The sequence below is a fragment of the Pygocentrus nattereri genome, chromosome 5 (assembly GCF_015220715.1).
Source record: "Pygocentrus nattereri isolate fPygNat1 chromosome 5, fPygNat1.pri, whole genome shotgun sequence".
In the NCBI taxonomy this organism is placed as follows: Eukaryota; Metazoa; Chordata; class Actinopteri; order Characiformes; family Serrasalmidae; genus Pygocentrus; species Pygocentrus nattereri.
In genome coordinates, this window is record NC_051215.1 from 12159031 (window position 1) to 12175978 (window position 16948).

Sequence of the window (16948 nt, forward strand, 5' to 3'; positions counted from 1 at the left end):
CCGAGGGGTGCCGCCTCACTGAGGGGTGTCGCACCTCAAGCTGCTTCCATTGCTTTTTAACCTCCTGAAAAGCAGCTTGTGGCTCCTGCCAGCCAGCCAAGTGCACGTGCACAAAGGTCTTGATGATTTCTTCCTCCTGTGTAAAGACTCCCTCAGCATGTCTGCGTCCCTCGTCCTGGGTTTCGGCACGACTGCAGCACAGCCTGTGCTATCCTGGATAAAGCAAAGAAGCTGGAGGGAGGGTTGAGGGTTGCAGCAGCCATGTTTTTTATTTTAAAAAAAAGAGTTCTCTTTTGTTCCTGAGGTTATGGTATGTAGGCACTGTGATGTCAATGGAAAACTCATAAATTGCTTGAGAGAAGCTGCGAGAGAGAGGGTGGACCATGTTTATTGATACAGTACAGGCAATACAGAAGGGTTACATATCAAGTTACACATGAGGCAGGTGAGAGAAAACTCCTCCCTGCTCACACACTTGAATAAGCTTATAGAGAGTAAGCTTATAATGCAGTATTAGCTAAGCTTTATGCAAAGTGAGCTTGTTCCCTTCGTGAGAACACAGATACATGACACCAACAACACAGCGCTGGTTAAACATTCAGCTCAACCTACAGATTCAGTATCTTTTCTGATTATTATAGGTAGTATATATAAACTTATATATTCATAAACATATATAATATATATTTATATGTTTGTTTTCAGGGACATAAAAAGTACTTTATAGGCCAGAATGTTACAACACAACAAACAGCATCATATACAAAGATACATGAAACCTTATTCCAGCACCATCGTCCCCTAGCTTCACATAAAGATAAAATTAGGAGTGTCTTCCTGGCTTTGGAATAAACACCATCTAACACTCCGACGAGCCCTTTTCAGTCCAAGACAAGAAAGTTCAGCTCCTGTCTTCTAGTCATCATGGCTACATATTTGCCCTACATTCAACTGTATGGTATGTTTACAGAAAAGAGCCCCATAGTACAAAAATAGATATAAAAAATAATTTTTTAAAACTAGAAAGTGGAGCAAATTAACACATTTGACCTGAGGCAAGAAATAAGTGTATAATGTGGCTGTTTTGTTCATAAATATATAGAAATTAATACATTTATAGTATTTTTGAATACATGATAAAAAGACATGGATGATATTTACATCAAGATTAGGGTGTTAATCACAGTCTGTGTTTTTACTTGACAACAGTTTCTGAATAAACTCCTCCATCCTTTTCATGAACACTGTTGAGTTGGCTACCAGGTGGGTTTCACATGCTGGACAGTTGCTCTACAAAAAACAGACCAAATGGACAATCACAAAACACCCATAGTTGGCATGTCTACAAGTTTTTAAAAACAAAGAAGTTAAGGTGATTGCTTTAAACTAAGCATGAAAAGCAAACTGTTAGTATTATTATAGTATTATTATAGTACTATTATTATAATCAGCAAAATGTAGTTATGGCTAAATACTGAATACACTGTTCTAAATGTATTTACTAACATATTCCACTATGTTCCATTCCATATTCCATGCCATGGTATGTAAAAGCAACGTATTTAGACCAAAAATAAAAACCTTGCAGGGCAGATTGATAAAACTTTATTTTTTACTTAATTCACACTGTTCCTCACTGTTACTGGTTGCCAGTTTTCTTTATTAATACATTTCATGAATAATTAGTTTGTCATTTAAATGAAGTTTTTCTCTCTCACTGTTTGCTTCAGTCCACAGCTGGTCCCACAAACACAAACACTAATCACTCGCAAACACATCCACTACTGAGGGGACTGTTCATTTTGATCATTCCTTTTTCTTTGATTTATCAATCTACTCAGGCTTTAGGAGAGCTCAGTAACACTGAGAATACTAACTGATCATCACATTGGTTTATTAGTCCACTCAGGCTTTAGGAGAGCTCAGTAACACTAAGAATACTAACTGATCATCACATTGGTTTATTAGTCCACTCAGGCTTTAGGAGAGCTCATTAATACTCAGATAATCACACTGACTACATCACAGTCTACTGAGGCTTTAGTAGAAACTTTGGTGTAAAGACGCTGTTGATTGAGGTCCTCTATAGTTTGTCTAACGAGCATGTTGGCTACATGCTGTCCATTAAATCTAAATTAGGTAATATGTAATTTTTTAATAAAATGTTATTTTTTAATTTAGTGGGTAAGTATTCTACAAACATTACCCTAAAAATGTGCAAAGGAACTTTAATCTGAATACTACAAAATGTAACTTGGACTGGATGCAAATACTTCATTTTTGTATTCTGAATACGAATTCCCAATAACTGATCCCATTACATCCCAAACCTGATTTTACTGTATTAGATACAGCTTCAATGCATGATAGTATGTAAATACAATAATTCTTTAGCTCTGAGTCAGACAAAAATAAGGACAAAAAAATCAGAAGAATAATCACACAGTGGACTTACATCAGAGCAGTTTTTGTATGTATCAATAAGAGTGAATACCGACTGGATTTCATTGTCATATCCTGAGTCCTTCGCCTCTGTTAAAATAACATACAACTCCTGCAGGTAGCAGTACATTAATGAAGGAGTGCATTTCTGCAAATGGAGATTAAATGTGATTAACAGCATGAAACATACAAAAAGTATTACCCACATTAATTTAATTTCCAGTCAAACTGGCCATCATGTACAGGTTGTTCATTTTTCAGCACAGGAGAAAAGCAGGAAACATCTTAAACTGGAAATTACACAAGATGCCTCGACAACTAAATATAATATTAATTTAGTTTGTCTACTACTTGCCTTCAACACAGCTTCCCTTCTTTGCATTTCTTGCTCTCAGTTAAGTCTTAGAAGTTGGTTGCATTTTATGTTTCTCACAACCTGAGTAATCCCAGACACATTCAGTGATGTTGACACGTGTCCCTTTAAGCTTCCCCTTCAATTTCAGTGAAAACTTTCATATTAAGTTTGTTCCCTGTAGAGGCTGTGTTAACTTCACAAGTTTTCACAACAAGTAATTTGACCTGGAGTGTTTAAAGTTTTGCATATGATTGTATATGTACATATAGATGTATATGTACATATAGATGTATATGTACATATAGATGTACATGACCGTGCTGTGTCATAAAACTGAGTTAAGTACTATAAAAAAAGAAATTACTCAAACAAACTTACATCTATATCTGCATGTGGAGCATATAATAGGGCATCTGAATTCTAAAAAAAAATACATAAATAAAACAAAGATGAGTTGTGATATGTGTACAGAGTGAATATAACCTCTGCCTAATACCAAACGTTTAAATATCACAGGCAAATTAACTCACTACTCATAATTACAGTTCAGGATACAATGAAATGTTTTTAATTTTACATTTTAATAAAAAATCAATAGACAGCGTGCAAGAAATAGTGGTTACAATCATTCTACTACTTACATACTTTAAAGAAGAGCCACAAAAAGATTAACTAATAATATAAAAGTGATGCAACATGCAGCTTATATACTATTATGTCTTACTTCAAATATATGTTTCCCTTTTTGCAGCAAAACCCGGAGCTCTACCAAGCTGCTTTCATGGTGAGCATCCACAGTGGTCAAAAATGCACAGCTGAGGAGACATGAAAAACAGCATAAAATCATTAAAAGTAATTCATGTAAAAATGATTCACATACTATTTTATACTATCTTTGGAAATTTTATATTCCTGAACTCCTGATTAAAATGTCCAGAACATACAGATTTTGCATTTACTGCACTTTTTTTTCACTGTACTACTGATTATTACAAGAATCACATGTAATTTAACATTTATTATACATGTGTAATTACATCTCATGAACATTGCTAGAATGTTCCTCTTATGATTCCTGATAACAAAACTGTAAGTAACATGTACAAGGAGAAAAGCAAAGGCCTTAAAATTGTACCCTGTGGGACTCCATAAGAAATGTTAGTTTTCTGATGAATGATTTCTCAGTGATACCAGAAACTTTCTATTCATTAAATATGATTTGCCCCATTTTCAAACTGTGTCTAAAAGGCCTACCTGTTTTTCAAAACAGAAGGATTTGGGAATCAGCACTTTAACTTAAGACTAAGACATTCACAACAATGCTGTCTCTGTGCTATGGTTAAACCACTTGACTGACCATTGCTCAACCCCAAATCAGTTAAAATGAGGCAGTATGTTAGATTAAAATGTAAACGGAAAACAATGATTTGTAAATCATTTTTGACCTGTATTACATTGAAAACAACACAACAGCAAATCACTTGATGTTGACCTTATGATGTTTGATTCTTGCAACATATTTCACAAAATGTTGTGACAGTAAAGCATTTGTCATTTTGTAAAGTTGCCACTCCTTCTCACAGCACTTTAAAGCCATTTCGAGACTGAAGTTATGTGTAATTTTGCCCCTTTCTTCCTACAAACAGGTTTTACAGTGTGCAAACGTATTTGTTTTTGATGTCACATTTTACATTTTAAACTGCACCTTATGTTCTCTATTGGGGACAGTTTGAGACAGCAAACAGGTCAGTCCAGCACCCGCACCCTCTTCTTCCACAGCCATGCCTTTGTAATGAGTCTTTCTGAAATATGCATGGACATCCCAGGAGAAAAATGTCTCGAAGGGACCAAATGTTCCAATGCTCCAAAATCTCAAAGTACTTTTCTGTATTGATGGTGCCATCACAAAAGCATAAGGTATATTTGCCAAGGGTGCTGAAACAACCCCATACCATGACAGACCTGGACAGTTCTTTTTTTCCAAAAATAAATCCAAAATAGGTATCATGGAGCACAGTTAATCAGCTCTTGCTCATTAAGCACTGAAATTCCTTCACTGAAGTACTGAAGGTGATAAAACACCCATCTTTCTTTGATGAACTTTTTAGCCTCACGCCTTTGTTGGCAATTCTCAGCCTAGGCCTTTCCTCTGTGCTACAATTGTACCAAATTATGATTACAATCAGCTGCTCACAAGTTCAGAGTCGCCTTTATCATATTTTTCATTTCATAATGTGCCAAATTTTTCAGTTGTGACAGCTTAACTGCAAGCAAACAAGTTTAGCACCCAGACTCTTTTAATACAGAGCCATGCTGTTGTAAGACATGCACAATGTGGTTTGACATTGTCTTGCTGAAACTTGCTAATTGAAATATACAGACTTATATACACAACTATACTTTTTGTTGTCTCTGTCCCAACTTTTTAGGAACATGTTGCTGGTATTAAATTCAAAATGGGTATATATTTTTGAAAAAACAATATAATTTCTCAGTTTCAACATTTGATATGTTGTCTTTGAAGCATCTTCAATGAAATATAATTGATTTGCACATTATTGCATTTTGTTTTTATTCACATTTTTCACAGCATCCAAACTTTTTGGGAAATGGGCTTGTATATAATAACTGAACTTTCCACTGTTACTCCTGCAAAGTCAGTTCTGATGCTAATTACCAGAGCCTTTGTTCTACTGTATTGCTCTGGTGTCTATCTGACAGTGTCAGCATGTCTCTATACTGCCATAAATCTTGCATTGTTTGTGTTGTGTACTCTTAGTACATCCTAAGAGTACACAACACATCCGTTAGATGAGCCTATGACTCTGTCCTTGACGCAATGTAAACAAGCCCAGACTGGAGTGCAGAGGATCAAGTATGAGTTACTTAATATCTGATTCATGAAACTGTTGTATAGCACTGATACAAGCAGTCGAGCAAAACTGATGAGTTCATTTCTGCTGTGTGAAAACAAATTGATCTCTAATTTACATATTATTTGCAAACACATCCAGTTTGTCCCTGCATACATAGACTTTATATAAAGCACACCATAATTCACCCAGTGCTGTCCTCCCTGCTTACACAACTGAAGAACTAATGAGCTTATAAAGATTCAGTTATATGTTACACGTAAACTGAACTAGTTACACTGTAAAACGAGTATTTTCATGGTCAAAGTACCGTAAATAATTCTTGAGGAAAAAAAGTTAAATGCATGTAAATAAATTGTACATAGAATGTATTTTAATAGTATTGTTAATTTTCAGTAATAGAATGTGAATTCACAACAAATAATCACGTATTTCACAGACATTTGCATATATGTGATTATTATGGTAAATACTGTGTCAGAATGACTAACTAGTGAAACTGTTAAATTACAGTAAGAGTTAGCTTTATCTAAGAAATTACTAATTTCATAATTTTTTGTCAACATTAAGAAAACAAAGTTTTACTGTTAATTAACAGGTTTAGTTTCTTGTCAGACTTTTCACCTTTTTTTCAGATGTGCCATCTAATATTATAATTACTATTTAGTATTTTATGTTCCTACTGGTTGATAAAATTGATAATTTTTCTTATTTACTTCAAAGGAAGCATTCCTTAGGTTATGTTCAAATTTACATGCAGCTGTTGGTGAAAAATTTGAATGCCGGTTTTACAATCAGCTGATCATACCTAACTTTAATGAATCGGGGTCCTTGCAAGTAGCTATTCATTTGCTACGGGGGTGAAGAGCACATGCAGCAAAACTGGCTCTATTTTTGAAATCGGGTCCGAAGATTAACTGCCACACTTATTATCTTCAGCCTATTCCTGTCACGTATACAGTCATGAAAGTCACAATGCTTGCTAAACTCCCTAACCAGCAGCCAGAATGGTGCTCTCAAGCACAAGAACAAATTTAGTCCAAACTTGTTATCTCCTGAGAAAATCTGAGTTATATGAATGGTCAGGAAGGGTTGTTCCCTCCTGAGTATAGGAAATTTAATAGGAGGTTTGTCATTTAAAACATCTTCTAGAGTCAGCACAGGATGAACACAGAAGATGAACAGCCAAGCTGTCAAACATGAAGCGTGGGTCACATATTAGAGAGAACTTTACAGGCAAGCTCCATGGGGGTCAAACTCATTTTGGGTAAAAGGGTATCAGAGGAAAACCCACTATAAGATTTAAGCCTTCAAATTTCAAAGTGTCAAAACCCACTCAAAACATGAGAAATCAACCTTCATAGTTTGTTATGACTAAGCTAACAGGGATTTGCTGGAACACTTTCTGTTGCATCTGATGTTAACTTCTTTTTGGTGCAGCAGTTGCATTCTGGCGCGTTTAATCACAAGAATGTAACTGCTACAGTGTTTAAGGTGGAATGGAAAATCCATTGGTCCCAATAATGTCTTAAACACTGACATTTCTGGAAATTTATGACAGCTATTGTAATATATATTATCGTATAGCAGTTTCACGCTGAGTCTTTAAGTAGTAAGCTGTGTATAGAGCTGCTGCCACTGTTTTCCATATGTAACAACCTACTGATTCGCCTGCTGCACGTATTCAATCAGTGATGCATCTGGTATTTCCAGAAGGCTTAGCATGGTGTTTTGTTTTCTTACAAAATTGGTCTTAACCTACTGGAAATCAAATTTGTTTTGGATGATTCCTCTGTCACTTCGTAATTATGTTGATGGTTAGTCTGACGTACTTGGCCCTTGAAATCCTAACCAAAAAGGGGGGCTCGCTTAGCTATATCTGCCTAGATAGCACATCCTATACGTAACAAGATAGGATGAGTACTGTAATACTTGTAGAATTTAAATACTGATTCTGTTGAGCAATAATGAACTAAAAATCACAGACATACATTTTTTAGTTCCTGAAATCATTAGGCCAAGAAGGTCCTGAGAGTTCCCCTCTGTGGGCCACATTACACTCGGTCCAATGTCAAGTGGGCTGGACCAAAAACCATCAGTTCATGATTTATCTGAAAGGTAAATTCTGACCTAGAAAACTAAGTGAACTAATTGAACTAACACAACCCCATTTCCAAAAAAGTTGGGATGCTGGGCAGAATGTAAATAAAAATACAGTACAATGATGTACAAATCATGCAAACTATATTTTTAAAGGACAATACTTCAAAGACAACATATCAAATGTTGAAACTGAGAAATTTTATTGTTTTTGAAAAATATTTGCATTTTGAATTTGGGGCATGTTTACCACTGTATTTATCACTTCTACTTTTAACAACACTATAACCGTTTGGGAACTCAGAAGCTCAACTGCTGTAGTTTTGAAAGTGAAATGTTTTCCTATTCTTGACTGGATTTCAGCTGCTCAAAAGTTCAAAGTCTCCTTTGTCATATTTTTCATTTCATAATGTGACAAATGTTTTCAGTCGTGACAGATCTGGACTGCAGGCAAGCCAGCTTAGCACGCCAGCTCTTTTAATACAGAGCAATGCTTAAGTAATCAAGGCCTTCCCTGAAAAAGACGTCATCTGGATGGCAGCATATGTTGCCAAAACATGTATATCATTCAGCATTAATGGTTCCTTCACAGATGCACACATCACCCATGCCATGTGCACTAATGCACCCCTATACCATCATGAATACTGGCTTTTGAACTGTGTGCTGACAACAAGCTGACCGGTCTTTAGCCACAGCATCCATAATTTCCAAAAAATTTCAAATTTTGATTCCACAGACTTCACCTCTGTCCATTTTAAATCTTTACTTCTGAAAGATTCAGCCTCTTTGGGATGTTTTTAATATCCAATCATGTTACTGACCTGTTGCCAATCAAATACTATATGTTCTTTTAACATTACACAACTTTACCAGCCTTTTGTAGCCCTTGTCCCCAACTTTTTTGGAATGTGTTGTTGGCATCAAATTCAAAAGGGGCATATACTTTTTTTAAAATGATGAAATTACTCAGTTTCAACACGTATGTTGTCTTTGTGATATTTTCAATTAAATTCAGGGTTTAAATTATCTGCACATCATTGCATTTTTTTTTGCTTTTACATTTTGCACAGTATCCCAACCTTTTCAAAAATGGGGTTGTAGAACAAAATCACCTACAAAAGAGATCAGATAGTCAGACTAAAATTGATGCAATGTTAGATCCTGAGGATATGCCATCTTTAGCAAACCTCAACAAATGCGAAAGACTGCACATATTTAATTGCATTTTTATTTATTTTCAAAACATTTTCAGAACATTTTAATCACAAATATGGTCCAACTAATTTGATCTTTGATCCAACTAATTCATTATGCTGTAAGCAAGGTAAGCAGCTAAGCAAAGCTAACCTAGCTATCTAACTGATCATAATATTTTTCTACAAAGCTATTTAATGTTAGACATTATATTAAACTGAATGTTAATAACTCAGATATGTTTATTTTGCCTCAGAGCTACTTATACTTTAACAGATTTGCGACTGAGCTGTGACTATGGTCTTCCACTGAGTTTCACCCAACAGTTTTTCAACTTCAGGAATGATATAAAAACAGCCTCAGCTGATTAGAATAGAGTATCTAATCTACACGTTCTTCAGTAACACCTTTTCACACCTTTCTCTCACCCTGACAACTGCGACTAACTTTGCCACTTGTACTTGTTGTGAGAAGTTCTGGCAGATTTTTTCATTCACTTGCCAGAAGAAGCAGTGCTTAGAGACGGTTGCTAAGCAGCAATTAGTTGAGCGTCATATCATTATTTCACAAATGGCAAATCATGGTCCACAAGATGATTTAATTTAGAAAATGTCATCTATATTAGTACTATAATGGGCATCCTCTGACTATGTGTCTTAATCTCCTGTCAAACAACACTACGCATAACGTCATATGTTTATCGATGTCTAATGAAAGCAATACACATAAATTAACATTGCTAGAAAAATCATGACAAGGCCTGGCAAAATGGGCCAAAAAAGAGCTAAAAAATGTGGTTTGTGTAGATGTAGTGCTCCTATTTACCATGTATCATTTTGATTCATGCACCTTTAACAAAGAGGCCGTTATAAGCCAGGTGGAAATGGAATGTTTATCTAAACATTATGTGAACATGAGTTGCATGAAATGACAAGTATAAACAGGATCACAGGGAATCTTCTCACAATTCAGGGTGTACTTTTTTATACTACGCTCTCCAAAATGATGGTTCTTATAGAATGTTTTTATATAGAACCAAGAACACTCAAAGAACCCTTTGCATTATTAAGGGTTTATGAAAAGGTTCTTCAGATTGATAGAGAATGCACTGTAGATGGTTCTATATAGGGTTTTTTTTAAAGGGTTCTATATAGCACCGAAAAGGGCTCTTCTACTGTTACGAGGTCAAGCCAATGGAAGAACCCTTTTTGGTGCTATATAGAACGCTTTTCCAAAAGCTCCTGTATAGAACCACCTACAGCACATTCTCCATCAATCTCAAGAATCCTTTCATGATGCAAAGGGTTCACGCTTTCCTCCGAGCGCGTTCGACTGTTCAATGACGTTGCGTGAGCGACAGTTCAAAAAGAAGCGGTGGCTTCAGGTCTCGGAGGAAGCATGTGCAGGCCTCACCCTCCTAGTGCTGGTAGCATTGTGTGATTGGGGTAGTCCTAACTAGCGGGTGGAATTGGAAACAACTAAATTGGGGAGAAAATTTGGTAAAAAAAAAAAAAAAAATATATATATATATATATATATATATATATACAGGGGTTGGACAATGAAATTGAAACACCTGGTTTTAGACCACAATAATTTATTAGTACGGTGTAGAGACTCCTTTTGCGGCCAATACAGCGTCAATTCGTCTTGGGAATGACATATACAAGTCCTGCACAGTGGTCAGAGGGATTTTAAGCCATTCTTCTTGCAGGGTAGTGGCCAGGTCACTACGTGATGCTGGTGGAGGAAAACGTTTTATGACTCGCTCCTCCAAAACACCCCAAAGTGGCTCAATAATATTTAGATCTGGTGACTGTGCAGGCCATGGGAGATGTTCAGCTTCACTTTCATGTTCATCAAACCAATCTTTCACCAGTCTTGCTGTGTGTATTGGTGCATTGTCATCCTGATACACGGCACCACCTTCAGGATACAATGTTTGAACCATTGGATGCACATGGTCCTCCAGAATGGTTCGGTATATCCTTGGCAGTGACGCGCCCATCTAGCACAAGTATTGGGCCAAGGGAATGCCATGATATGGCAGCCCAAACCATCACTGATCCCAGCCCATGCTTCACTCTGGGCATGCAACAGTCTGGGTGGTACGCTTCTTTGGGGCTTCTCCACACCGTAACTCTCCCAGATGTGGGGAAAACAGTAAAGGTGGACTCATCAGAGAACAATACATGTTTCACATTGTCCACAGTCCAAGATTTGCGCTCCTTGCACCATTGAAACCGACTTTGGCATTGGCACGAGTGACCAAAGGTTTGGCTATAGCAGCCCGGCCATGTATATTGACCCTGTGGAGCTCCCGACGGACAGTTTTGGTGGAAACAGGAGAGTTGAGGTGCACATTTAAATCTGCCGTGATTTGGGAAGCCGTGGTTTTGTTTTTTGGATACAATCCAGCTTAGTACCTGAACATCCCTTTCAGACAGCTTCCTCTTGCGTCCACAGTTAATCCTGTTGGATGTGGTTCGTCCTTCTTGGTGGTATTCTGACATTACCCTGGATACCGTGGCTCTTGATACATCACAAAGACTTGCTGTCTTGGTTGCAGATGCGCCAGCAAGACGTGCACCAACAATTTGTCCTCTTTTTGTGTGCATTGCAATATTTTGAGCTGAAAACTGTGCTCTTATCCTGCTAATTGAACCTTCACACTCTGCTCTAACTGGTGCAAAATGCAATTAATGAAGACTGGCCATCAGGCTGGTCCAATTTAGCCATGAAACCTCCCACACTAAAATGACAGGTGTTTCAGTTTCATAGTCCAACCCCTGTATATATATGAAGTGCTATAATATTTGCAAATGCACTATGTTTTTGTTGTTTTTTCCAATATATTAAATTGAGCAACTAAAAATCAGTAACTAAAACTTCAGAAATGTTTTGTCTGGAGATAATGTGTATTATTATTTTCACTTAGACATCAATAAAATGACTGTATATACAGAGAAAAGCACTGATTATAAATGTGTCTCTTTACAGAAGCAGTGGCTTCTGTGCTTCAAGTCATCTAATATAATAGACACCTGAGATATGGCATGATTAAAGAAAGGGCACAAAGAAATGAAAAGGTGATGTGGTATTTTCAGTCATCAGGAACAGGATGCAGGGATGCAGGACAGGCTAGACAGAATTGATTATGGTGGGTAGATAATTGGGCAGATGGTTAGAGATTGTCTTGAATAACTTCAAGAATGGTTGCGTGCTCCATGAATCATAAGTTCTTGTTTACATAAGGTGCGGACAGTGAGTCTTTCAATGCTGGCAACCTTCTGCTTGATGTATTGCACGTCATAAAAGCCTTCGAGCAAAAACAAGCAGCCAAGAACATTCAGTTAGAACACTCAGCTACTCTTCCATTATTGATGATGATGATGGAGTAATGAGTTTTTCTCAGAACCAGACAGAAACTCGATTCCTGATAAGACTGTCTCTCTGGGTGGGCAAAGAGGTTTCAGCTCCATTAAATATAATATAATATTTAAATGGGCACTAACACTGCAGAGCAAAGTGATTTTGTTTTACCTCCCATTCATTTACAGGGAAAGAGGGCGGAGGATTGTAGGAGTGCAAGAGGTGCAAAGTAGGTGAACACAGTGATCAGGAGTTGAACTTTTATTAACTTTATGCAAATGAGGAGCGAGTTTTGTTGGGCGGTGGCCAGTGCAACAGGAGCACAGTGCATTTCATTATATGTATTTCATATAAAATCTAAGATAATAAAGCACCTGCTTTATGCTGGAACATAAACAGACAGACACTCTGTGGTGCTTTAAGGTTATTCAGAACCCTAAAAACTTGTAGCAGAACTTTAAAATGTATCCTAAACTATATAGTCAGTGCAGTTCTTCCCACACAGGGCTGATAATAGCTCTCTATTTTGATTTTCTTAGGATCCGTAGCAGGTGAATTGTTTTAGGAAGCCCAGACAGAACAGAATTACAGTAATTAATTCTGCTTTTAACAAATGCATGAACAAGATTCTCTGCATCGCTCTAGGACAGAAAATGTTTCTCAGAAGACAAAAGGTACTTCAGTGAACTGCTAATACATGCAGGATTCTAAGATCACACCCTTACTTCAAGTTTTGTATACAAAGCAGAGAGCCCAGCTTCTTTCTCTAGTTTCAGAGAAAAGACTTACACGTACTAGGCAGCAAGCCTCCTGGAAAACACTGATCTCGGAGAAGGTCCCCACTATATAGAGCCCTCCCAAATTCTATTATGCATGGAGGATAACTTGGGTCCTCCCACACTGACTGCCCTTATCCGACGTACTGGGCTGTCCAGCAAAAAAAGCTTCTGCTAAATACATGTAATATGATCAGCACATGCAGCTGAATTTTTCAAACCAAAATCCATCCATCCATCCATCCATCCATCCATCCATCCATCCATCATCTTCCGCTTCTCCGGGGTTCAGCTCACGGGGCAGCATCCTAAGCAATGAGGCCCAGACCTCCCTTTCCCCAGCCACTTCCACTAGCTCTCCGGGGGGGATTCCGAGGCGCTCCCAGGCCAGCTGGGCGATATAGTCACGCCAGCGTGTCCTGGGTCTTCCCCGGGGTCTCCTCCCTGGTGGACTTGCCTGTGACACCTCACGAGGGAGGTGTCCAGGAGGCAGCCTACCTTCCTTGAAAAACCATCTTTTTAAAATGTGTGGCATGTGACGCTGACCCGTCCTACCCCTTTTATCAAATACAAGCAAAGTCTTATTGTTTGAGAGTGATATACCTCAGAATTAAGAAAGAATTCCAAACCTCGATGTTCAAATGGTTTTCCAGGTTACTGCCAAAGCACCAGAGGAGACAAACGCATCTTGTGGTTCCCTGAAAGAAATCACATCATTTATAGAGAAACTTGCAGACTCTGATTTCTTTAAAGTGGTGGCGATAGAAACCAGAAGTTGCAATGACTACAGTGCAAATACAGTCATTTTATTTACTATCCAAAACCACCAGTAATCCTATATAGATTTATCACTGTCCAAAGAAAACCATGCACTCAATAATTCAATGATTATCAGATTTCTGCAGTAATCCAATCATTTTGATGGGCATGTAAACACCATACTCAAATCTAGAAATCCAATTAAGAAATCTGATAAAGAGTAAGTCAGAGCTCAGTAATCAGATTTCTCAGTGCATGCAAACTCTTACTCGGATTTCTTTCGGATGTCTCGGTCTACGCATGCGTGAAAACAGACAGCGGTAGTAGATACAGACAAGCAGTGTTTCGCAGCAAAACACTTTTGGAGAGATGAAAAAAAAAGGTGCAGCATGAAATTTGAGTTACGTTTACGTCATGTCTTCTTCTATGTGTTTGATGGCTGGTTGCAAAGCATAAATCTGATTACTGTCTGGCTCATGTAAACACAGAGTTTCCCATTATGCGACTGCTCAAGTACATGTAAACAAATTGATCAGATTACTGACAAAATATGATTTTCTGCACTTATCAGATTATTCAGTGCATGTAAACGTGCCCTATCTCCGATGTTGTCCTTCTTTATCTTGTGATAAAGAAGCTGTGCTTCACATTTTGTGAAAATTTCATGACGAATGGACCAATAGTAATACTCTAAAATCACTTGGATTAAAATCTCTTTACATTAACTTACAGTGAAATGTGGTGTTGCCGTCTCCTGTAAAGTTACTATTTTATAGTTACTTCTTTGTCTTAGGACAGTGATGACATGTAATGCTGATGATGGTAAAAAAGTGGTAAATCTGACAAAAACAAAACAAGTTTCCTCTGGGGAATATTATGCCTTAAAACACCCTTCATGTATCCCTCCACCAGAAATAAATGAAAATAAATTGTTAAAATTACATTTTTATGCCAAACGTTGATCACAAAACTAGCATAAAACAACATCTTGGACGTCGTGCCCTAACCATTTCGTTTGTAATAACGTTGTGTGAGGGAGCTTTTAGAGGTGGGCTTATCTTACCACCATTACAAACGTTTAAACGTTTCTCTAGAACGGACCCCTCCACACTAAACCACTCTAAACGACTTTGCTTGCATCTTAACCGTTGAATTCTAGTAGGGTGTCGCTTTAACATTTCTGAGGAGGACATGCGCGTCGTTCAGGCTCGTATTGGGCTGAAAAAGCCACTTTCACACGGGCGTTCCTGACGCATTACGTAGCTTCAGTGAGTGAGCGAGCGAGAGAGAGACTGAGTGAGAAACTGAGTGAGTGAGTGAGTGAGTGAGTGAGTGAGTGACAGAGTGAGCGAGAGAGATAGTGAGTGAGTGAGCAAGAGTGAGTGACAGAGTGAGCGAGCGAGATAGTAAGAGAGTGACAGAGTGAGTGAGAGAGATAGTGAGTGAGCGAGCGAGAGAGTGAGTGGAGTAGGAATGGCAGCCACTCGGATTCGAAACCGAAAGTATGGACGAGGGGAAAAAATGACCTGCGTCAACATGCGAGCCGCTCATGAAGCGTTACGAACTATCAGCGACACTCAAACCCTTTCGATTTTCAGTGTTTGACGATAAACAGACAGACGCCTCCATGCCGGAGCCTCGACTTCAGCCTCTAAAATACGAGCCTAAACTTACGACGTTGCCTCCGCATGTCTCACTGCAGTCGGTCAGAGTTTAAGACTAGTGTAACTGGATAATGACGTGCATGACTGAAACTCTGAAAACCACTATTTTTCAGGCATAAACAGTCCAGACCGACCAATGAAAACACGCAGCTCTTTAATGGAAGGCAGCTATAAAAAAAGCAGGGCCCCATATAACGCTCACATACGACGTGGCGACGAATTAATATACTGGTGCCACGAATTAACACATGAGCAAGTTTACTCAGAACTTTTGACCTAATATAGTCATGTTTGGCCACTTATTAAAAATGAATCAATGTCATCTCCAGGGCTCCGCACTAAAGAAAAGCTTCAGTAAATAAAAATACCCCAATCATTATTAACTCTTAATGTCCCGTGTTTTTCCTGGCTGTAAGCCAGCAGACTTTGGCCAGTTTGACACAGCAACGCGGGGTTTACGCTAAACTGCATACACAGCCGATGTGACCTACTTCAAACCACATAGCGCCTGCACGTACTTCCATATTCAGCCATCTGGAGCCATTTCAATATTAACTGCGGCCAGGCTAAACGTGGACGCTGATCTCCACAGCGTGACAAAAATGGCTCCACGAGAAAAACTTGGCTCGACAAGCCAGCGATGACGGACATGTTTTTTTCCCCCTTACCTTTGACGTGTGTTTTTTAGGTTTACTCCAAAATCCCAAGAACAGAATCAGGTAGAGGGTCAAAAGGATGGTCATCGGCGCAAAATTAATGGGTGGCCATGTAACCACGACCGCAGCTCCGGATCACATTTTGTCATCATGCCAAAGTCCGGAATAAAAAAGATTAAGTAATGTAATAGAGAACGTCTGAGCCTAGCGCAGCTTCCACATGAAGAGGGTCACACCTCAAAGAATCCATGAGGTCTGACTTTTGAATGAAGGCATCTCTGCTCCAAATTCATTGAGTAAACAGTGAGCGGTGCCTCCCTGCCCTGGACTAGTCGAGCAGGGGAGCTTTCACTTTACAGCGCTCTCCAGCATCTACACTGGAGATTTTCCAAAGAGGAGCTTCGCACGGGACTTGCGCAAACTGCGTAGCAGCGCAAGACAGTGGGAGGTCGGACGATGACATTAGCAATATCGACATCGTCGGTTACACCGTCCGCTGCGTCTCAACTCAACGGTAAAAAAGGATTAATAGGCAGAAAAAACTTTGCCACCTACTTTTGATTAAATTAGCTTTTTTTTCTTTTAAACAGAAAAGAAAATACAATTTGAATCCAGCTCGTTAACTAATTTAACTAACTTGGCAAGAACGGTCGATCGACAACTACACTGAGGGATGTTATAGCAGGGTTGCAGCACAAAAACAACCTCATTACAAAAACAATTGCATTTTTGGAGAAGCAGCCATCTAGAGAGA

General features: G+C 38.4%; 1 protein-coding gene across 1 annotated transcript; it reads right to left on the minus strand.

Moving 5' to 3' along the window:
• Positions 1–363: 363 nt before the first annotated feature.
• il15 (interleukin 15) lies at positions 364–16604 on the minus strand. The gene is made up of 6 exons (XM_037538886.1): positions 16207–16604; positions 13719–13813; positions 3522–3612; positions 3176–3217; positions 2456–2590; positions 364–1290 (listed from the first exon to the last, which is right to left on the minus strand). The coding sequence occupies exons 1-6, from the start codon at positions 16279–16281 to the stop codon at positions 1177–1179; spliced, it is 552 nt and encodes a 183-aa protein (XP_037394783.1). The 5' UTR covers positions 16282–16604; the 3' UTR covers positions 364–1176.
• Between the last annotated feature and the right edge of the window lie 344 nt (positions 16605–16948).

Bases quoted from the DNA above. Each gene is read 5' to 3' on its own strand.
- il15 (XM_037538886.1), bottom strand. From the start codon at position 16,281: ATGACCATCCTTTTGACCCTCTACCTGATTCTGTTCTTGGGATTTTGG. The intron at 13,814-16,206 runs GTAAGGGGGAAA...GATTTCTTTCAG, and splicing joins CTAAAAAACACACGTCAAAG to GGAACCACAAGATGCGTTTG. The intron at 3,218-3,521 runs GTAAGACATAAT...ATTTTTTTTTAG, and splicing joins AAGGGAAACATATATTTGAA to AATTCAGATGCCCTATTATA.